At 36.3% G+C, this 22981-nt stretch overlaps 1 protein-coding gene across 1 annotated transcript; it reads right to left on the bottom strand.

Annotated features, from left to right (window-relative positions):
• Positions 1–1883: 1883 nt before the first annotated feature.
• Positions 1884–19757, bottom strand: LOC129216775 (uncharacterized). The gene is made up of 4 exons (XM_054850991.1): positions 19627–19757; positions 19514–19544; positions 17209–17337; positions 1884–2045 (listed from the first exon to the last, which is right to left on the bottom strand). Exons 1-4 carry the CDS (start codon positions 19755–19757, stop codon positions 1884–1886), a joined length of 453 nt encoding a protein of 150 aa, XP_054706966.1.
• Between the last annotated feature and the right edge of the window lie 3224 nt (positions 19758–22981).

Below are 22981 nucleotides of genomic sequence, written 5' to 3'. Positions count from 1 at the left end.
CGCAAACTGAATAAATTTCAGTTATCTGAGTATTCTGATTAAATGAATCTTTTTACTTAGAAGGAGAGTACAATTTTACTTACTTTATAAATACTGTTTAAAAAGTATGTAAGTCATAAGTATCTAAGTCTAATTGAGTCAGACCTTGTCATTACTGAAATCTAAATAATTGAGTCATCAAAAGTTTTGGAAAAATTTGCTGAAATTTTATAAAAGTCTATAAAAAGCTAACAAAGATAGGTAAAATCGTAAAAATCCTTTAACCGTAAAAACTAACGAATTTTCGTAAAAATTACAAACAAATCAAGCAAAAATTTGCAGGTAAGAGTGAATTACAAACAGGGCCAACTTTTCCTATAAGGTAAACAAGCTATTGCTTAAGGCCCCTGCTTTGAAGTGGGTCCCTAACTCCCCCCAAAAAAATTCATGATTCGTTCCTTAAAAAATGGAAATTTCTTTCAAAAACTAATTTCATTTTTAAGTGCTTGAAAACCTTGAACATTTGGAAAAGTGTGGCTACAAACCTTAAATTTTAAAATTTAGAACAAATGGTAGAGGGGGGAGGAATGCCAAAATATGTCAAATTCAGCTCCTTGCCACATTCTGTATCAAAAATGTAAAAATCATGGTTCTCACGTTTGTAACATATTATTTGAAATAAATTTTTGTGACTCACATGTTTCATATCTTGCTATTAATTCAATCCCAAATGCAAAATTTTGGAAATTCTTTTGGTGTTGCTTGCTTTTATCTTACTTCTGCATATTGTCAATCTGTTTAGCCCAAAAATAAAACTACACTCTACTTCTATTCCTCTTTGTTTTTTCTCCCACTTGTAACTGAATAGAAGTTGTTGTAATGAGAAATCTATAGTTTTTTTTCTTTTAAATTTAAAATGGCTATTTCTCACAAAGTTAGAACAGGACTGTAAAACTTTACACTCAAGTATTAAAATAGCAGAGACAAGTACAAATGAAGTGCGTTAAATAATTTTATTTATTCTAGAGTCCTTGAAAATAATTAGATAAGTCTTTGAAAATCCTAAGCAAAGTGGGCTCCAATTACTTCTACTGCATATTGTTAATCTGTTTAGCCAGGAAAAAAAATATACACTACCACTATTCCTTTTCGTTTTCTGCACTACTTATAATTAAAAAAAAGTTGCTGCAATGAGAAATCTATAGTTTATTTTTTCTTTCAAACTTAAAATGGCTGTTTCTTACAAAATTTGAACAATACTGTATAACTGTATAATCTGGTTATCAATTTGTATGTCTATAACAATTAACCTTTATAAGGCTTCAAAATGCAGAATTTTATATCCATTTTACAAAATTTCCTCCGGGGGAGAAACCCCTGGCCCCTTAAAATTGGAGCCCTGTGTCACTCTCTTGATAACAGCTCCCTATCTTTAGGTCAATTCAAAAAGAACAGCATGAAAACATGCATTAATGAAAACAACACACAAAAAAGTAAAGCATGGACTTATGCATCACATTAAACAGACAAAAACATGAGAGTGGGGGGGGGGCAATAAAAATGTTGCTAAATAAAAAAAAATCCTGCCCCCCCAGGAACTCAGTCCTAAATCCGCCTATGGAAATCAACCACCCGAGTTAACCCATAAATCTATTTGAACACACCCAGTAATTGCTGGAAATAAAAACAAATCAGTTCTTGAAAGTAGTTTTTTTCAAAATAATGTAATACATGACGAATAAATACCTTTGTGCTGAAAATTAATTTAAATGAATTAATTAACCAGTAATTTGCAATTTTTGTGCTTCAAAACGTTGGTTAATTGATTCATTTAATGTAATATGAGATTAGATAAAATCATGAGAAAATACATAATGTAGTATATGATAATATAAAATGATATTTTAATAATAAAAAGAGAAATTACCAGTGTTGGGGGTAGCAACAAAATCAAATCCACTACGAATCAAATATCTGATGACAAAAAGTACACTTGTATTTTTCTTGGCTTCTGCATCATCACGTAACTTTTCAATGTGTTCCCAATGCTCCAGAGTAACACGAGCCTGAAAATAATAAGACTTAATCACCGTTAGGTATTCCAGGCCCCACAATGTATGCCCGTAAAAATTTTTAGGTCCAGGGATTTTCTCTTTGGAATCTTGATCTGTAGGTGTTCTAATGTGAGAATATCTTGGGTAGACATGTTGAATCCTGCGCGAAATAATTTTACAGGCCGTCAAAGATAGCGGCCATTTTGGTTCACTTGCTCATTAGGTTTTTCGCAACGTGCGTACCTATAAATTTTATTTTTAGTTTTGAACTGAAATGTTTGGGCTTTAGAAAGTCAATTAATGTAATAGTTATGTCATAAAAACCGCTTTGACTTTTTCCACAATTTTTACGTGAGGTATCTCTGACGTTTTTTGTTTAACATTCTAGTTACTTAAAAGTGTACAAAAATTAATAACTCTTAATGAAACCAAACGATTTCAAAGTGTAAAACCTTTTGTGTAAATCAATATTTTTCAAGGTCACCAGCGCAGCCAGCAATATCTTCTGTAGGGGGTTTTTTGGTCAAAAATACCTTCTGATGGGGTTTTTTGATGAAAAATACCTTCTGAAGGGGATTCTTTGATTGAAAACACCTTCTGAAGGAGATTTTTTTATCAAAAATACCTTACGAAGGGGATTTTTTGATCAAAAATACATTATGAAGGAGATTTTTTGATCAAAACAGCCCTTTCATATGCATAAGCTACTGTATTAAAATTTGCATTCATGTTAAAATTAGTAGCTATAGGGATTCCCCCCCCCCCCTCATCGCTTCACGCTGTTCAAGGTTATTTATCGTCTGCTATCAAAGTAATTGTTTTCGAGTAAAAATATTCCAGTTCCAAAAACTTTTTGCTTCATTTTTTCTGTGACAATAACTATTTTAGCAATGGCTGATATTTCTAAACCGAGTTCAGAAAGTTTTGGTAGGCAATTGAAGACATCTTGAAGACAGTTTTAACAAACGAATATGTAGTTTGTAAAAAGGAATCAAGAGAAAAATTATGTTCTTCGACAAAAACAAGTTCGGGAAGCTGCTGAAATACGCAAAGACGCAATATTGGAAAACGCGGCAAGAAAATATAGTGTGTCATTGCAGCAACTAGTGCTATAAGAAATACAAAAGAGGAAAAACGCTAAAAAAATGGTAGAAAAAAATGCACAGACAAGTTATTTTGAAGGTGAAAACAATGTTTTAGAAAAATCAGAAAGTGCTGAAGGAGGTCCAAATGAAGACGAAGTTTTTGACAGAGTAGCAGATCTTAACAGCGATATGAATGTTTCTGCTGCGAATTCATATGCAAATTCCAGCTGTATAAGTTCTTATATTCGAAAGTATGAGTGAGAAACCAATACACAGTCTGCGCAACATCTATCCTCAAAATTTGAACAGTTTAAAAAGGCAAATGAAATATTAAAAACTCTATTAAATGCTGGGCATGGATTTTTTCTTTCAGAAATAAAAGAGTTGATGCTCAATGCTCAATGTAGATGAAAATGCATTGGTTTTTTATTAATGAAACAAAACTATTTCTCGTAACAACGTATAATGAAAGGATTCTTTTCTGTGCTTCCTAAAGAAAGAATGCACTTTTGTTGGTTTTTTTTTTTTTTTAGTCATTTATCTCCAAAAGTACTTGCTGCTGCTTTTAGCTCACAAGAAGCTGTGAAGACTGCAGAAAATCATTGAGAATCTTGAGAAAATCATTATAAGATGTTGATTTTAGACTACAAGAGAAGTTCTGCTAAGCGAGTAAAGACGGTTCAGGATGCTCTTGGCTCAAAAGATGAGGGAAAAAGTCAAATAATGATTCAATCGCTACGCACAAATATTGAGAGCTTGAAAACAGAGATTGAGTTTTTGTTAAAGGATGTAGTGACAAATCAGAACTGTGCAAGGGTTGGGAAGTGTTTCGTTCACTGGTATCACTTGTAAAACACTTGATTATTGCTGATCGCGAAGAAAATTACAAATCATACGTTCAAACTGTTGAATTACTGTTTCCAGTCTTTCGTGTATTTGATTGCATCATTTATTTACTATATGAAACATGATACGTAAAGAGGATAAGGGCGCTAGAAAATGAGTGTCCCTACCTGTAAGAAAAGTTCATTCAAGGAAAATTTGTTGTTAAAATTCAATGCTGTGAAACCAGAGATGAAATTGGAACAAACGATTCAACGGTCACAGAAAAGTGCCAGAGAAATTGCAGGGCAGACGAAAAAAAGTTGCCGGAGTGGCATTTAGAGTATTATGAAATTTTAATGATATGCAATGTGTTTCGTGGTCTTACTAGTTCTCATTTAATGGATCACTGTGAGAGTGTCCCGCATCCTTATTTTTATAGGCAATCGTAGCTAGTATTTTGATGAAAATGTCAAAAGACTTGTTGATTTTATCTATCAACATGTAAATCCCTATGATATTTCTGAAACAGAGCAACTTTACAACTTTCTCACTAAACAACTTGTGAATGGTAGTGTCAGGATTCGCCTTCTCAGTATCATAAGTATCATGAATCATTGATCAGAACCGTACCGCCAGTTCAGACTGGATACATTTTGTTTCAAAAATTGTTTGAATTACTTTCCAAAGTCAACCTACCATGCTTTGAGGCACACAGTTCTTCATAAAATATCACTTCTAAGCTAATGGGAAAGAACCAACTTTAACAAGGGTACAGAGACATGGAAATAGCGAAAGAAAGGGGAGAATGCATTAAAAATATTTTAGCTCATGACTTGTTTCCAACGAACACATTATGTGATGGTCAGGGGCGTGCACAGAAAATTTGGGGGTCCTTCACAAATGCCCACAAATGTTTCGGGCCATATTGTTTAAGCACATATTTCATCCCTAGTTTTAAAAATAATAGGCCCCCTTCAGGCTCAGGCCCGGGCCAACAGTTTTCTCTTCTCCCCCCCCCCCCTCCCCTGTGCACGCCCCTGGTGGTGGTGATTCACCTACCAAGCTAGATTGCAGAAATATCCGTTCCCAGAACATTTTTTATTTAGCAAAGTATCCCCAATAAAAACTGCCTTCGTTATATATTTCATGTCACAAGTCCGCTAAATAAAGAAAATTTTTTGGCGAAGTTATCAGCAGTGTTCTGCATGGATTCATTCCTGTATGCTCTTTTCATGAACTTCATCCTGTGTTCGATAGTTATTTGCAGCATGTTGTGAAATAATCCGAAAAGATGAGAAGAGAATCAACTAAGGGCAGAACAAACATTGCTGTAATTGACAGAAAAACACTAGTACCGATGCAGGTAGAAAAATTCTGATCTTCAGTATCAAATAAGGAAAATTTACAGTAACTAGCACGCAAGGAAATAGAAGAAATGTCCAAAAATGCTACATTTTCAGCTATTGCTAGTGGTTTAACAGTTAATGAAGAAGCAATCTGCAATACTTTTCATAGGAGATTTGAGACACATCATTGAAGAGCTTAATTAGAATAACTCAAGAGAAGATGCAGATCTACGAATTTTTCCACACATAGACTGGGCTGATAAAAATTGCTCAAAAAGAGTGGCTGCGGCATCAAATGATACAGACGTCCGTTGTAGTGCAATAACATGCAATGCAAAAACAGATCGTAACCTTTTTTAAAAGTAACTAATCTTGTATTTTTTGTTTATTGTGTTGTTGAAGAAACATGTATGTGATAAACAGGAGTTTAAAATGAGCATTTTAAATTATTTATTAATTTTTGTACCCTTTTTAGTAACCAGAATATTCAACAACAAATGTCGGAGATATCTCCACGTAAAATTGTGGAAACAGCTAGAGCGGCTTTTATGACATAATTAATACATTAATTGACTTCCTTAACTCCAAAAACTGCAGTTCAAAATTAAAAATAAATTTGTTGGTACGCCCATTGCGAAAAACGTAATGAGCAAGTGAAACAAAATGGCCGCTATCTTTTTTGGCCTGTAAAATTATTTCGCGCAGGATTCAACATGTCTACCCAAGATATTCTCACATTAGAACACCTACAGATCAAGATTCTAAAGAGAAAATCTCTGGACCTAAAAATTTTTACGGGACTACATTGTGGGGCCAGGACTAAGGGGTATAAAAAGCTGATCAGTAAAAAAAGCAGAAATCTGAAAATAACTCCATCTCAAATATCCCCCCTAAACCGTCCGATTCACAAAAATATTTATCATAAAATACGAATTAAAATTCTAGGGTTGGATGCCATAATTTCACTTCTGTATCCAAGACCCAATCAAGCTATAGTGGGGCCCTGGGTCTAAAGTTTATGTGGGTCCTCTCCTTATCCTAAGCAATATATACCATCATTCTCACTCTTCATCGTAGAAGTTCCTGTGTTTTAGTATACACATTACATGAATCTATTAATACTCATTAGTTTCTGCAGCAGGGGTGCCCCCCCCCCCTAAGGGCAAAGGTGCAACTCTCTCAATATCTCGGAGACCCCCCCCCCAAAAAAAAAACAAGCTCCCCATAAAGTGAGAAAAATATCCCTGAAAACACCCCTTCTAAAATTTCAATGGCACAGTCTGCGCCATGATCCCCCCCCCCCCCCGTTAACACCCCTAAAAATGGGTAGCCCATACTTATTTCGTTTAATACAAAAAAAAAAAAAAGGATAAAAAAAAAATTTTTTTGGAAGGGGAGTTATTAAGGGTTGTTTTGGAGGGTAGTTTTTCATTTTTGGAATGTTGGCTCCGAGATATTGCTAAGTGTTAGTCATGGCCATAATCGAGTTCTCATAATCGAATCACTCGATTATCAAAGATCACTCGAGAACTCGATTATTATGAGTTCTCGATTAACGTACCTCGAGTTCTCGATTATCATAGATCTCGAGTTCTCGATTATCGCATCTCGAGTTCTCGTTATCCCTTCGCGAGTTCTCGAGCGATGAACTGCTCGAGTTCTCGATTATCATTTTCCGAGTACTCGAGCGATGACTGCTCGAGTGCTCGATTATCACTTTCCGAGTTCTCGAGCGATGGACTGCTCGAGTTCTCGCTTTGTGAACTTCTCGAGATGTTGAGTTCTCGAGAAGTCAATCACTCGAGCAGTGTACTTCTCAATCGATTTGATAATCTGAGCTTTAACTTCTGAAAGGATTCAGTTACCGGGACAGATCTATCATTTAGTGGGTCAGAGGCAATAGACACGTTTAGTGGTGACGTCAGGGGTTGCCAGAAACTCGGGGAAGTTTCCAATCATGCCGTTGCTATGCGCGTTGCTAAGGAAGAAACAACATAGGATCTTCGTACGAATAGGGTTAGAGCGATGTTTAATTGATGGTTTCTTGCCAATTAAATGCTTAAATAATTTTTTTAGTGGTTTCAAGTTACATATAAGCCACCTGTAGACATCATTTGACGAATATCGATAGTTTTTTACATGTGAATCGGGTTAAAATTCGGCAAAACATAGACTTATGTGGAATACAAGTGTGTTTTCTACAGTTATACACTCTTCTTATTGTTATTTCTTTTTCTTTGGATGGAGGGGAACAGCTCCGCCATTTGAGAGGGTCTGGAAAGACACTGCCCCCTCCCCCACTTTCGGAAAATTGCTGTATTTCTATAAATTTTGCGCAATTTTTTGTCTTTCGATGCAATATGCATTTACTGTATATGATTTAACCCCCCCCCCACCCCCTTGCAGAAAAATTTGAAATGAAGATATTTTTTTTTTGAATCCTGTTTAAAGTTTTCTAAGAATTTGATTAAAATTATTTTCTTCGGGCGGGATTTTTTTTTTTTTTTATTTAATGGTATAAGTAATTTTTTGTTTGGGGAAGGAGAATTTTTCACTTTTCTCGATTGTGATGCTTGTTTGCATTGAAATTATTTTTTTTTTCGAATGGGAGGGGGGATGTTAGGTTACATTGTCCTTATTCTAATGCGAGTTTGATTGGGATATTTTAGTTCAAAAGTTTTTCTTCTGCGAGAACACACACGTAATTTAAGTTAAACTCCAATTGAGCTCTTTTCCGAATAGGAATAAAAAACTAGTTTGAAGAAATTGATAAAATTCCCATTGAACCTAGAAAAAAACTAATATGTATATCCTTGTCCCCCCCCCCCAAAGAGCAATTACTTAAAATTACGCGCAGCAAGAAGAAATATCCCCTCTCCCCGAAGAAAAAAAAAATTTAATTGAACTATGCATTGCAAATTGTAGAACAAACTGAAATTGTCAATATATATTTATGTATATTGATACAAAAAATATGTATAACAAGTAGAGTAAAGTAAAAATCCCCCGCCTCGGAACACACAAAAAAAAAAAAAAGATTAAAATACTCGTGACAATTTGAAGAAAACACGCAATTCTCCCTTTCCCCCAAAGAGCCCGAAGGAATGGAGTTTTATTAAAATATGCATTATTACTGGAACAAATGCAGAAAAATTCTCCCCCCCCCTCCAGGTATCGCTGACTAGGCTGACATGGTCTCGTGTCTTCTAAAGAAAAGAATGCATACAATTCAATTAAAACTACTCCTCTTCCTAAAAAAAAAAATAATAATTAAATTTCGCTCTAAACTTTAAAAGAAAAATCTCACCCCCCCCCCCAAGTCATGATATTTCGAATTTCCTAGAAGGGTACGTGCAAAAAGGAAAAAGTCAATGTACGAGTATGTTGCGTCGAAAAACAGCAAAAATTACGCCAAATTTATAGAAATACAGTTATTTTCCAAAAGACATGAGAGGGGCAATACCTCTCCTGACCCTCTCAAATATCGGATCTGTCCCCCTCTCCCCCAACGAAAAAGAAATAACAATAAGAACAGTGTATAACTCTAGAAAACACACTTGTATTCCACATAATTCTATGTTTTGCCGAATTTTAACCCGATTCACATGTAAAAATTATCGATACTCGTCAAATGATGTCTACAGGTGGCTTATATGTAACTTGAAACCACTAAAAAAATTATTTAGACCATTTAATTGCCAAAAAACTATCAATTAAACATCGCTCTAACCCTAGTCCTACGAAGATCCTATGCTGATTCTCCCTTAGCAACGCGCATAGCAACGGCATGATTGGAAACCTCTCCGTGTTTCTGGCAACCCCTGACGTCACACTAAACGTGTCTATTGTGCCCACTTGGGTGGGGGAAGGGGGTCAGGGCGCAGACTACGCCATTGAAATTTTTAGGGGCGTTGTTTTGAGAGGTATTTCTTACTTTCCTGGAGAGCTCTTGTTTTTTTTTTTTTTTTGGGGGGGGGGGGGGGGAGAGGTATTTGCGAAATTTAGGAGAGGGGTGCGCCCTTGCTCCTAGGGATGTGTGCACCCTTCAGAGGGCTGGTTTTGAAAAATTAATGTTTTAACATATAAATGGGCGTGGTTTTTGTTGTTTGCCGAAAAAAATTGCACACGAAAAGGGGATCATGGCGCTCTTAAGGAGGGAGGTGGGGGTTCGTTTTAAGAGGTGCGCCAGAACACTTGAGGAATGGATACTCCTGCGGTCTAAATGATTTTATAATCAAAGATTTGCCTCTCGAATATTCGTTGTAGAAGTTTGTGTGTTGTGCTTGCATTCGACTAGTGTTGTAATTAATTCCATGTATGCTGCCAAATGCCTGATTATCAAATGATTCTTTGGGATGATTTGGTAGCCCAATGATATATTTTTGAGAGAAAGATGTTAACGAATGAACACATTGACGGGTCTATGGGTGACATGGGTGGTGTGTTTCGGCGGTGGAAGCAAAGGGGGGGGGGGGGGTGGCGCTAAAAAGGTTCTAACATGTGGGGCATTAAAACTAAAATTATATATCATGTCAAAAGGGGGAATACTTTAGTTAAAACCTAAGGGAACCTTCCCTCTCCCCTTACGTCCACCTTCGACTAAACCATTGGGTAATGAAACCCGAGACACGTGTCTGCAGTAATCTACATATTTGTGCTACAAAAGTTGGTTATTTCCTGTTTCTTCTTAGCACAAAGGTATTTATTTATTTCTTAATAAAGCAAATAGTCTAGTTCTCGTGTAATTCATTCGCAGGGGGTGACAACCAGTAGAGGGGAACGGGAGTTAAGACGCAAACTGCGGGATTGTAATTTTCAGGAGATTTTCTCTTTTCGGCGTAGCGCTCTTGGGGGAGAACTCCATACGTGCAGGGGCGTGTACAGGGCGAGGGGGATAGAAAAAGGACACCTGTTGGCCCGAGACTGAAGGGGGCACGAGATTTTTAAAATGAGAGGTGAAATGTATTAGGGACGTAGGGATAAACAATATAGAGGGGGTCCGTCAAAGTCATTTGTGACGAGCCCCGAAATTTCTGTGCACGCCCCTGCATATGTGGTGCGTCATCGCTCTTGGAATTGATGGATTTGGAATGGTTTTAAAATCGAATGATTGCTTCTTGCGTGCTTTATTTCTAATGGAGTTATATTTGAATGTTTGATGTCGAATTTTCCATTATCGAGAGGTCTCTTTATAATCGAACGATATATTTTCGAACGAAAATTATTAAGGAATTATACCATATGAGCGGGTTGGGGGGGGGGCATGGTTTGTGTATTCCGTTGATGAAATCTTGAAATAACAGATAGAGAAATGAATAAAGTTCGCCTCGACTGTGTTTTAGTCGGGTGAACGTGTATTCGTTTTTAATGCACTGATGATGGCACTTGCATTTTAGAGTGCCGAAACAGCTGTTTGCTGGTTTTTCAACCTTTTTCCACTCTCAATTTGTACTTTATATACGTTGTCATATTTTATTCACTATGCAGTACAAAGTTTTCGACTACTTTTTATGTAGATAGAGAAATGCTTTCCATATTGTTTTGCACGTGACAGGTATTTAGATCAAAACCAATTAAAAAAGTTGGGGATAATGATAATATGGACATTGGACATGTGATTGGGCAACACAAACAGGTTTGAGCTTGAGAGTTGTTTACATTAATAATATATTGAAACTAAAAAGTGGGAACTGTTTAGCTAAAAATCGGAGGGGACACCTTCCTCCTACGTCCCCCCCCCCCCCGAATGTGACCCTGAGACCCCCTTGAACAAACCTTTTGAGTGGTTAACTTTTTGAGTGATTCATTCGCAGAGGTTATCGCGAGGAGGGAGATGTTGTGGCTGAAAACGGGTAATTCAAATTTTTGAGGGGTCTTTGCTCTTTTTGGGACTATCGTACTTGGAGGGGGAAGGTGATTGTCACGAGAGGTCCTGTTGCTCACAAGAACGAAAGGACATCCTAATTTAGATTCGAATAAGAGTTTCTCGGGTGCTTTTTTAGAATGGGGTTAACCAGATAGTACATTTCGTTGGGTAAACGTTTTAAAACGGTTGCTACGTCGTAACAACCAATTTAAAACGTGTATGAAACGTTTAAACGATGTGTGTTTATAATATAAGGCTGCCTATCTTCCTAAGAGTGAGGAAACCCACTACTCAAAGGCGACGGAGAACCCCCAGAACAAGAGCCTCCTAAAGTAAGACCAAAAGCCTTCTGGAGTTACCCCCTCTTCATTTAAACTTCATTTTGGCACCTCTAGATAATATAATGCTTGTTGTTGAATGTTCGTTATCGAGCGACGCTTTGGGATGATTTGAAAATCGAATAATCTGATTTTTTTAGAGAAACTTTGGTAATCAGTTAACCCTGAGGACCGACGCAAGGAAAATGAAGCGCAGCCACGGGACCCAAAGTTTCCAAATGGACCGCTGCCAGCCCAAACAGTTTCAGTAGTTTTTAAAAAATCATAAAATAAGCATCTCATTAGAATGACTCCAATAATGTACTATTGATCAACATTTTAAAAGTATAATGAATATAACATTATTAGACTATGCACACGCGAAAATAAATGGTACGCAAACAAGAATAGTTACAAATATCGTACGTATGGAATGAAAAAATAAAATAATAGTTTAAAAACCTAAAAAAAAAAACACGCTTTCGTAGCAAAATGAACTAAAAAGTGAAAAATAATCTTTGGATGATAGTAGTTGACCAATCACTTAATTTTAATGTAATACAAAAAAGCGTGGGGTGCTGTCTATTTACGTTTTTGCTTGGACAACAAATGGAAGAAATCCAAGACAACTGATAAGAAGCCCCCCACGCTTTTTTGTATTACATTAAAATTAAGTGATTGGTCAACTACTATCATCCAGAGATTATTTTTCACTTTTTAGTTCATTTTGCTACGAAAGCGTGTTTTTTTTTTTTTTTTTAGTTTTTTAAACTATTATTTTATTTTTCTGTTTTTTAGTCTTATGTTGGAGACGGCGACGTCAGACGACGAATTATCAGGCGACGAAATTATTTATAAAATGAGTGCGAGGTAATATCTTAAAAATAAGACAAGGGCATACCGATTGGAAGCTACTGTGAGTCATCGATGTATGTTTGCGGAAATCATATTTATATTACTTTGAAAATTTGAGATGGATTTGAATAAAAGTTTTGTTCAACAATGGTCTGATCAGCAATGAATTTCCAATTGAAGGCTCACCTAAGTTTTGGCATGAAATTAGTTGAAAACAATTATATTTCATGTTCTAATTACCTTGGAACATTGGAACAAATTTTGTCTGATGCAGAAAAATTAAAGGTTTTTGTGGATATTTTTAAATAATTTTTGCGAGCATTTTTTAATGTATATTTTTTAATTTTTCTTTTTTCACATTGTTGGATTTGTGCCAAAATATTAATTAAAATTGGAGGAAACTAACAATTAAAAGAGTTAATTAATTAATTTGATTATAGAATATTGCATTGTCATCGGGTCTGAGGTCGCGTGCCAAATTTCAAAAGAATCCGATCGCAGGAAGTGGCCGAAATTTGAGCTGCAAGATTCCGTTACAAGATACATACATACATACATACATACAGGTGAAGCTAATAAAAGCGTGTTAAAAAAATAGACAATAATGATCTTCATATAATGTAATTTTAATTAAAAAATTGGACCAAAGAATGTGAGCTAAAATTAATTCCACACGACAAGCATCAAAACTTCTTTATGTACTCAGAAACATCTCAAATTCACTCCCTGCACCCATTGTTATTAGATTTTCCCCAAGTCAATAAGTGAAAAATAAAAATAAAGAGCGAATCATGAGGAAGCAAAATAATGGATTTCACTTAAAGTTGCTCTATTATTAATGCGCCGGGAATCCCAATCTCCTGTAAAACATAGCAAGAAATATTTTACCCTCCCTCCCTTCTCCTATATAAGTCAGATACTAACCCTACTATCAACAGCAGCAGCAGCAGCAAAAAAAAAAAAAAAAAGCAAAGCTATAAACAAGAACAAATGAGCCCTTTTGCGCAGAGCTGTGATTCCTCGATTTGTTTACATTATTAACTTCTTGCTTAATAAGCGTCCGAAATCATTCGAAATAATCACCTGGTAGAAGAGACTCATACATCCCCTGAAGGCCGCCGAAATCAAGCTCTCGTTGAATCTGCAGTCCCCAAGAATTTAGACTCACAATGAAGACTATTAAATGTATCTATTAAATGTATCCCCTAAAACAGACTCAATTAATTACTATGCAACTTTTATCGGAAAACAACGAAAACTAATTCCACTTGAATATAAAATATGAATTTTTCAAGGAGGGGGTAAGGGCTATTGAACCCCCTAAATTGAAGTTTCAGTGGTTACGTATGCATCATAACTATCAGGTCCATATTTCAAATTTTACACTTTAGAGGGGAAGGGGTTAAAGGGCATATAATCAATGCATAGTATCCGTAATAACAGCAAAAACTTTATTTAAATATAAATAATAATTTCTAAAAGCCAGGATGGGTCGCCCCTTTTAGATGTTACCCCTGTAAAAAAAACTCGATGTTTTAAAAGTCGATTGCATCCCCCCCCCCGCCCACCAGGGCGATGGCACACCCTCTCAAATGTTACGGAGCACCTGTCTAGGAAAAGAGCCCACGAACACCCCCCTCCGAAAATTGAGATAAAGAAAGTCTCAAAAATTACCCCTAAAAATTTCAATGGCGCAGACTACGCAAAAGTTCAACTCTACATCCCTCCCCTCTAAGGATTGAAACCCTTCTCTCCTTAAAAAGAGACTAAAACCTACCAAATTGACCCTCATAAACAGGTTCATCCAGGGCGAAGTTTGAGGGGAGGGGGGCAAAGGGTGTGTACTCAGTGCAAAATTAAACGAAAAACTACAAAAAGCACGTTCCCGTACATTAAGAAGCATTAATTTTCAAAGCCGGGGAGGTGATTGATCCCCTCTGGTCCAGAGGGGACCAGAGAAGTCAATCGTCTCCCCATCGGGCCTACCCTCAAAGTTGCAATGACAGAAGTACGCGTCAAGACACTCAGGCCCGTTATTTCAAATTTTCCAGGACAGGGGCGAGGGGGGGGATAAAAGAATATATGTACTCAGTGTATATTGTACAAGTTAATAACAAAACCTACGCCCACATATATGTCAGTACCATTATTTCGAAAACCCGGGGGGGGGGGGGGGATCGCCCCTTCCTGAGCCCCTAAATTACGAGCTTGATGGTACACCTTCCCCTCGTGCGCAACCCTACAGAAACAAATCGAGAAGTCAGCTGTTCTAGAAGTCAGAGTTTCCCACTCCCACGACCCCTCAAGAGCGATGGCGCACCCTCTCAAATATTACGAAGCAACTCCTAGGACAAGAACCCCCTCCCCCCATGCGATTTGAAAGACACTCTCACCCCCCTCTCCCCTTAAAATTTTATTGGCGTTGTGTGCACCATGGACACCCTTAGCGGGCACCCCTGTAAAAGTAAACTTGATTCTGGAACTCAGGAAATCTAGATACAGGTCGAGAACTCGATTCAAACATCTCGAGATCTCGATTTAAAACATCTCGAGATCTCGATTCAAAAGATCTCGAGAAGTAAACTGCTCGAGTACTCGATTCAAAAGATCTCGAGAAGTCAATCGCTCGAGTGCTCGATTCCGAAGATCTCGAGAAGTCAATCGCTCGAGTACTCGATTCAGAAGATCTAGAGAAGTCAATCGCTCGAGTACTCGATTCGGAAGATCTCGAGAAGTCAATCGCTCGAGTTCTCGATTTCAAGAGATCTCGATTATCAATCGCTCGAGTTCTCGAACTAAAAAGATCTCGATTATCAGAAGTACTCGATTCCCGAGATCTCGATTATCAAAAGATCTCGATTATGCCCATCACTACTAAGTGTCCACCAAATTATAACACCACTTGAGTTTACATCGAAATTAACAACGATTTCCTCCCAAAAAGGGGCAAAAGACCCCTTTAGAAACACCCGAATGCATCCAAAAGAGGAGGTGCACAACTAGACTCCACTAGGAGTCTACGTACCAAATTTCAACTTTCTCGGGCGTACCGTTCTTGAGTTATGCAACATACAACCGCACATACATACAGACGTCACGAGAAAATTCGTTGTGATCAATTCAGGAATCATCATTATGGATATTTAGCGTATCTATACGTTCTTAGGCACTTAATTACGTGCGGTCGAGTCGGAAAAAAAAACTCAATATTCATTCGGGGATGAGTAAAATGGAAATTAAGATCGATTTTTGAGTGAAAATATGTTCGCGAATACAATACTTCATTTTTTGTAAAAGGAAGTAATAAAAAGCTAAACAGCTTCGGAAAAATAGTCAACCTGCATGAAAACCACCCTTTCTGCGTTTGGATATCTTTAGGGGAGAGTGGTGGGGGGGGGGGGGGGTTGAACAACTTTCCTATCTTATTCTAATCTTAAAAAAAAAAAAAAAAACATCTCACATGAGCTCGGGGAACAAAATTATGAAAATGAAAAACGAAGAACAAACTACGATTTTTGATGTCCTGTCAAAACGCTACTTATGGGAGAGACTTTTAGAATTGTCTCATTGTAGTTGTGAATCCTTTTCCGCAATATTCAGAATCTCACCCTGAAGTTTGACAATGCACATTTAAATTAATCTTAGTATCGTTAACGGCGAATCATTCAATCGAAAACTAGTTTTATTGGGCAACTTTTGAAATAGGCGGCTGAAAATTTGAGACTTTAATATTGACTATTTTTCCTTTATGATAAATAGTAAGCAAAATGTAGAGGCGTGATGTATAAACTAAGCAATTCGAAAAAAAAAAAAAAAAAAAAGTTGCAATGTCGTGTATACTCCGTAGATTATCCATTAAAAAGGTAAAAATATGAAGTGCGGATTATCTGTGTTTTCTTTTTCTCAACACCGATGCATGAACCTCAACAGTAGCAGGATTCACCAATAGAGACCATTTGACGCTGCCTGTAAGTTGTTTATGTAACATAACTTAAATGTACCACTTACGGATTTAGGCTGTGTAAAATAAACAACCATACAGTGAAGGAAGACTTCATTTGCAAAAGGTTAGATCGTTCGCTCCTTTGTCTTCACTCCTTGTCTTTAAGTAATAAGTACACGATAATCACGATTTCAAGAAGAAATCATTATTTTTTAGATTATTTTTTATTGTACCTTAAAAGTTATTATTTCTTCACGTTTTTAATTTAGTTGCTAGAATTGTATGTTAATTCAAAACTTATTGTATTATTTTACGTCGCCACAGATTATGCGAAGTTTTTTTTTTTTTTTACTTCAGTCTGCTTTTAGGACCAGCGGATTATACGCCGCCGCGGATAATCCGCAGGAAAATCCAAAAAAAAAAAAAGAAATCAATCAATCAATATTTTGACTAAAAAAATAGCCAAACACAAGTTTAGCTAATGGTTTTTCATTTTTTCTAGCCTAGTGTGTCCAGCTAAACCTGGCAACCCTGGTAGTAGGTAAACATTCAAAAATTCAGAGAAAAATCGGGAATGTTTTACAGCTTTTTTTCGGGGGGGGGGGTACAATCTTGAAAAGAATGATGTTGAAATTAAAATGTTTCAAAAATAATCGGACATGAACAACTTCACAATCGTGAGCGAAAATGTTTCGTTTTAGTAATAGTGATACTGTAGGGAATTTTTCGAAATTCTAATTACTGAAAAATTCCCTTTTAGGGAACCTTGTTATTTTGATACAAGTTCAGGGCACATATACTTCATTAGGGAGTTCATGAGAAGGCATTTAAATTCGGGAGTCCTAGACAGCTGTGTATAAGTTTAGCACATGATTTCCAAAATGAAAAAGTGAACAATTTTTTGAGTTACATCCATAAATTATAGCTCAGTAACTTACCTTGATTGGTGGGTTAATTGGTTGATATCGAACAAGTCCATAAAGCAAGAACAGATATCCTACTTTAGTCTCATCTGCTTTTGAATCATAGAATAGCTCCATGGTTATTTGAAGGATCCTTCTACTGAACTTTAAACAGGGGGAAATAAAATTAAAAAAATTATTTCTACTCATCTTTTAAGGATAAAATTTCCATTTACATAAATAAGATAATTTTAACGGTACATCTGATTTAGACTTCACAGTGGCTTTGCAAAAAAAAAAGAAATCAGGACAGAATATGACAAAAATCAGGACACTTTTAATATTTTTTAAATAGTGTTTAATGTACATATATATTGAAGCATATTATAAAGTTGCACTTTATATTATCTCCATACATCAGAAAGCCTCAAAGACGGATGCTAGGGAGGGGCAATCGCATCTCCCCTGAGGAACCCTGTACTGGCAATTTTTCTAAATTGAAGTTCTAAAACGCAAGTGTACGGCCATTTTTGATGACGTTAAGAGAAGGAATGGGGTTAAAATTTCCCTCTCGGAAACTTTTCGGAAGGGGGTCGTTTCCAAAATTTTAAAAGTATATTTTTTCCCTCAAAGAGCATGCTTAAATATATGCCCATAGGATCTGACCATTTTTTAAATTACTTGACTAAGTTTAATATTTTTAAAAAATTATTTTAATCGGTGCGCTTTTATTGTTTACGCTTGTGCCGATGACATCCCAATTGATGAAACCATTCACAGAGCACACAATATTTAATACGCTTCTTTACTCATATGTACTGAGAACGATATGGTTGATAGCAAGCGTAGAGCGCAATATTTAATTTGTTTCTTGATTATCATAACGTGAAAACGCGGTAGACAAGATAGATGCGCCAAAGTACATCATTTATGATGTCATAAAGACCACGCCCTTCTTTCAAAACAGGATATTTAAAAAAATTAAGCGTTGGGAAAACGAAAGTTTTTTTTTTTTTTCGCTCCATGTTATTTATTTATTTGCTTATTCTATCGATTTCAGTGACTAAAAGTTGTACTTTTGACTGAGGAAAACAACCCGATTTCTGTTTGAAAAAGGCAATTTTGATCAATCTTTGGCGATGTTGGAAGGAGGCGTTTGGAGGTCCTCTCCGGGCATTTCACAAACTTAAGGCGTTACACTAAGAGGTGGGGTGATACAGAAAAAAGTCATTACTAAGATCTAGATCTAAGTATTATCCAAAGTAGAATATTCACGCAGAAATGAGGAGTTCCGAGGTTTCTCCCATTTGAAATTGTACTACTAGTTGTAAAAATGCAGTTTTAGAATTCCTTTGGTAATGTTATGTGTTGGAAGAGGGAAAGGTGGGGTACTTTAAGGGAAACACTTTGAAATTGAAACTGGCGAGTGTCGATTATCTTTGTCCATTTTAACGAAAAGGCGGCCGGGGAGTGTTTCACCTCAAAAAAATTTCAAAATATAGATAGAAAACGTTAACTAATTAATTAGATAAAAGAAACAAACATCTTCTTATTCAGAAAAAAAAAGAATAGAAACCCTTTCCAATAACTTAAAGAGCTAATTCGAAATTTAGAATTCTGGCTTCGAGATGCAGACCCTCATGGTACGTTCGGATTTTACGCCAAGTTTGAGGGCTGTGAATTCTATAGGGCCTCCTAAATCTGTAAAGTCAGGGGCCGTTCACAAATAATGTCACGCTTTGAGGGGGGAGAGGGGGCTCATGAAATTGTGACAAGGGGAAGGGAAAGTATAGCAAGAAATGTGACTTCAACATCAGTCATTTTTTAAAAATAAAAATACGCCTATGGAAAAACAGCGTGACATGTGACAAGGGGAGGGAAGAGGGTAAGGTGAAGTGTGACGCTTTGTGCCATTTGCAATTCCAGAGCTCGAATACGCTACCTTGTGGTGATTAACAAAACTAAAGAAAAAGGTAAAACATGCTATTCCACGTGTTTTCTTTAGGGTAAATTACAGGCTTCAGACAGTTTATGATGCAATGTAATTTCAGAAGAATAGAAAAGAAAGCTTCCCACAAACACGATGAAAAATTACTGTCCTTCACTAAGCGTCAAAGCAAGTTATAAGTTACGGCATTTGTTTGTTTTACCTTTTTCATCCGCTAGTAAACAGTGGCTGCAGCCCCTCCTATAATTTATTGGAGTTGCAAATAGGAAGGAATCGAACTGGTTGAAAAACAGTGTGACATCATTTATGGACACAGTCCCTGATTAATTACATATTCAGATTTTATTTTAATGGTTTAATGCTGCCACACACAAATGAGTAAATATTTCTTACTTCTAACAATTCTTTTTCATTAGGACGTCCACTGCAAAGGAACAAAATTTGATATTAATATTACGCTAATAATAATAAAAGCATAAAAGAATATCAACTAAAATTTTTCTTACAGAAAAACCATGGAAAAATTTTGCTTTTTCCAAACATCAGCAAAAACTGTAAAGTCAGAGTTGTTTTTTGCAACAAAAGCACCAACTAGTTTCTTAGCATCTGTTATAAACCCATGCGCTTTTTTGCTCATAGCGGATTTTCAAGGGTTCTGCAAATAAATTGTAAAATTATTAAAACTATTTTTAAAAACAAGAAAATCGCCCGTCAAGATATGACGGGTGAAAATTGCTTCTACATTTGAACGAAACCATTGCCTGTTTGGTGATAGTTTGCTAGTTGAAATTTTAACCGTAACTGCAGTGGATTTACCCTCAACTCCAGTAGATAGCATTTATTGCTAACCATTTTTTTCTTTTCTTCATTCTTCTGAAATCTCACAGTCTTACCAGTAAAACAGTAAAGTTACTGGATCGAGTTCAGCCTTGTCACAATAAAGCCTTTGCTTGCACGTTAAACATTACCAAAACATGTTATCAAATTATCATGCCGCGGCGCGAGTTTCATTGTTGAAACTAGTGGTGTTCCGGATATCCGTATCCGTAGATATCGGAGGGAAAATAAAGATCTGTATCCGTATTCGTTACTTTTTTGGCGAATCTAAAACGGATCTTTTCTATTCTAAAAATTCATAAATATTTGAATAAAAGACTCTTAAATTCCATTTAAATTAGGTTTTATTCCCTATTTAAATAATAAGGTATCATTTCAGAAGCCAATTCGTTCCCCCCGTCGCAAAAAGGAAAAGGTAATAAGTTTTGAAAGTGTGTATCTGTGTGTCTATTTGTGCATCGTAGCTCCTAAGCAGATGAACCGATTTTGATAGTTCATTTTTCGTTACAAAGGTGAATTGATCGAAAGTGTTCTTAGCTTGGCCTCGTTTTTATGGAACTTAAATTACAGAGATATTTATTAAAAACTGACTTAACGTTTTTCACAATTATGGTAGTAAAAATTTAACCGTACGTTCAAAATATTGGCCTTGATTGAAGGAACGAAGTTTTCAGCGTTTGATATTTATTTGAAACTTCGAAGTTATATACAGTAGGAGCTATAATCTTGTTAAGTAAATTTTAAATGCAATTCCAAGCCTTTATACGCGTGATTGGTAGCGATTTCATAGTCGGAAGTTAAGGAGAAAAAGCTCAATGATTTAAAATTTCTATCTGCTGTCAGTTCATATTTGTTGACAATGTGTGTTCTGATCCGCGAAATTCTTCTCAATATAAGGTCTTCCCTCTGGGACATGTCTTTTTTTTTTTTTTTCTTTTTTTTGAGCAATCACGATTGCTTATTGTTCTCACTTGACCATCCTTGATGTTGTTGTTCCTTTTTCAGCTTCGACCAGGGGCCTCTGCAGCACCACCGGCCGATGGCGTCCATGTCCTACACACGCATGCTCAATTGCTCATACGCATACACACTTACACACGCGCGCGCGCCTTTAGACACATACACGCACACACTTACGTGCACACACATTAAGCCTACACACACAGTAAACTTTACACACGTAATCAACCAGGAGGAGGGACAGTGTTGCCAGATTGGGGGAAATTTCCCCATTTTGGGGAAATTTGGTGCTCTCTGGGGAAATTTTGGGGAAATGGGTTTTGAGGGGAATTCTTTGGGGAAAGATTTTTTCCTTGGGGAAAAAAAACCTCGTGAAAAAAGATTTTTTTTCGTATTTAAACTCTCGTCAAGAAGTAGTGGGAACATTGTTTGTATCAAACAGCGTTGATTTAGCTTTGCTCAACTTTATGGAATTCGCATTTCGCATTATGTGGAATATTATGCTATGGAATTCGCATTAAGGTTCTGCGTCAGTAACTAGTTGATACGTGAAACAGGTAAAAATAAGTGTGATGAAGAGTGTTCTTGATTAAATGTATACAAAAATCATAGTTTAAATGTACATAGAGAAGCAGAGTAGTAAATGCGAGCAGAAAAAATAGTTGATTATTTCTTATCTCTCGGTCAGGCGCTTGTATTTATGACTAGTGGCACTCGCACGGCTTTGCCCGTAGTAGAAAATTAAAAAGTCTTTTGATCCCCCTGTATATTTACAAATAATGCATGGTGAATTTCTCGCCAATTGGCTTGCCCACGTTACGGTTCCACGTTATGATAACTTGGTAATTTACTCGTCCATCTTATGATAATTTTGCTCGGGAAAATGTTCTTAAAATTGGAATGGGAAAAGAACAAAATCAAATTTTCAAAAAATCGCTTAAAGGTGCACACCCCCATGCTTCAAACTAATTCTTTGCCAAATTTCATGAAAATCAGCCGAACGGTGTCTTGGCGCTATATGCGTGTTAGAGATCCTGACAGACAGAAAGAGATCCGGACAGAGAGACTTTCAGCTTTATTATTAGTAAAGATAAAGAAAGATAAAGATAAAGAAGACAAAAAAAAAAAAAAAAAAAAAAATGAAAATGTGAAGAAAAAAAAGTTGGGAATTTTGTAAGAAAATTTGGCTATTTGGGGGAAAAAAAATTTTCAAGAGACAAAAATATTAGAGGAAGTCAGATTCATTTTATGAAAATATTAGCGGAAAAATAATTTTTGCATTTGGGGAATTTTGGTAGAAAACATCGCTTTTTGGGAAAAAGTTGGAAGGGAATTGGGGAAATCTGGATTTGACCATCTGGCAACAATGAGGAGGGATATGCTTGAGGGGGAGGGGGCCGTTTCTAGAAACAATAACTCGTGATTGCGAAAAACATAATTTGAATTCAAAGTTTTAGAATTCAAATCAGAGTTGATTGGGAGAAGTGGGGAGTCACAGTTCTTTTTTAATTTTTAATTTAATATTAGTTTTCGTTATTGATTTGGGGATTGTGTTATTCTTCATTTTTGTTTTTCTCGGCATCCTTAAAAAAAAGTGATACTAAATTACCTATTTACTGTTTGTACAGGTGTTTCCTCCTCTGTTATTTCGTCGGTCGGAGTAATTTGGGTGGAATGGGTCAGCGCTGCATTTATGCTGAAATAAAATGCGAAACATTATTTCTAACCTGTCCAGTTACAGCTTCACTCTTGCTCCTGTATCCTACATCTACCAAGCTATCTAAAAATAAGCTTACTCCCCCTCAATTTTAACGGATATTTCTTTAAAGAGTAAATCATAGCCTTGATTATATTTTCGCCGTAGATGACATTTTTTGAAAAAACAGTTCCATTATCCTGACGGGAATACCTTCCGTAACAAATTTTACACTTGGACAGTTGAGTTTGTTATAAAAATCTTGAGGTCGTATCCGTATCCGCGGATCTACTTTTTTCACGATCCGGCACATCACTAGTTGAAACACGTGTATTACTCGATCATCGGCTATTTGACATATGAAGATA

The sequence above is a fragment of the Uloborus diversus genome, chromosome 2 (genome assembly GCF_026930045.1).
Source record: "Uloborus diversus isolate 005 chromosome 2, Udiv.v.3.1, whole genome shotgun sequence".
Lineage (NCBI taxonomy): Eukaryota > Metazoa > Arthropoda > Arachnida > Araneae > Uloboridae > Uloborus > Uloborus diversus.
Note: the sequence above shows the minus strand (reverse complement) of the source record. Positions and strands in the feature narration are given on the sequence as shown.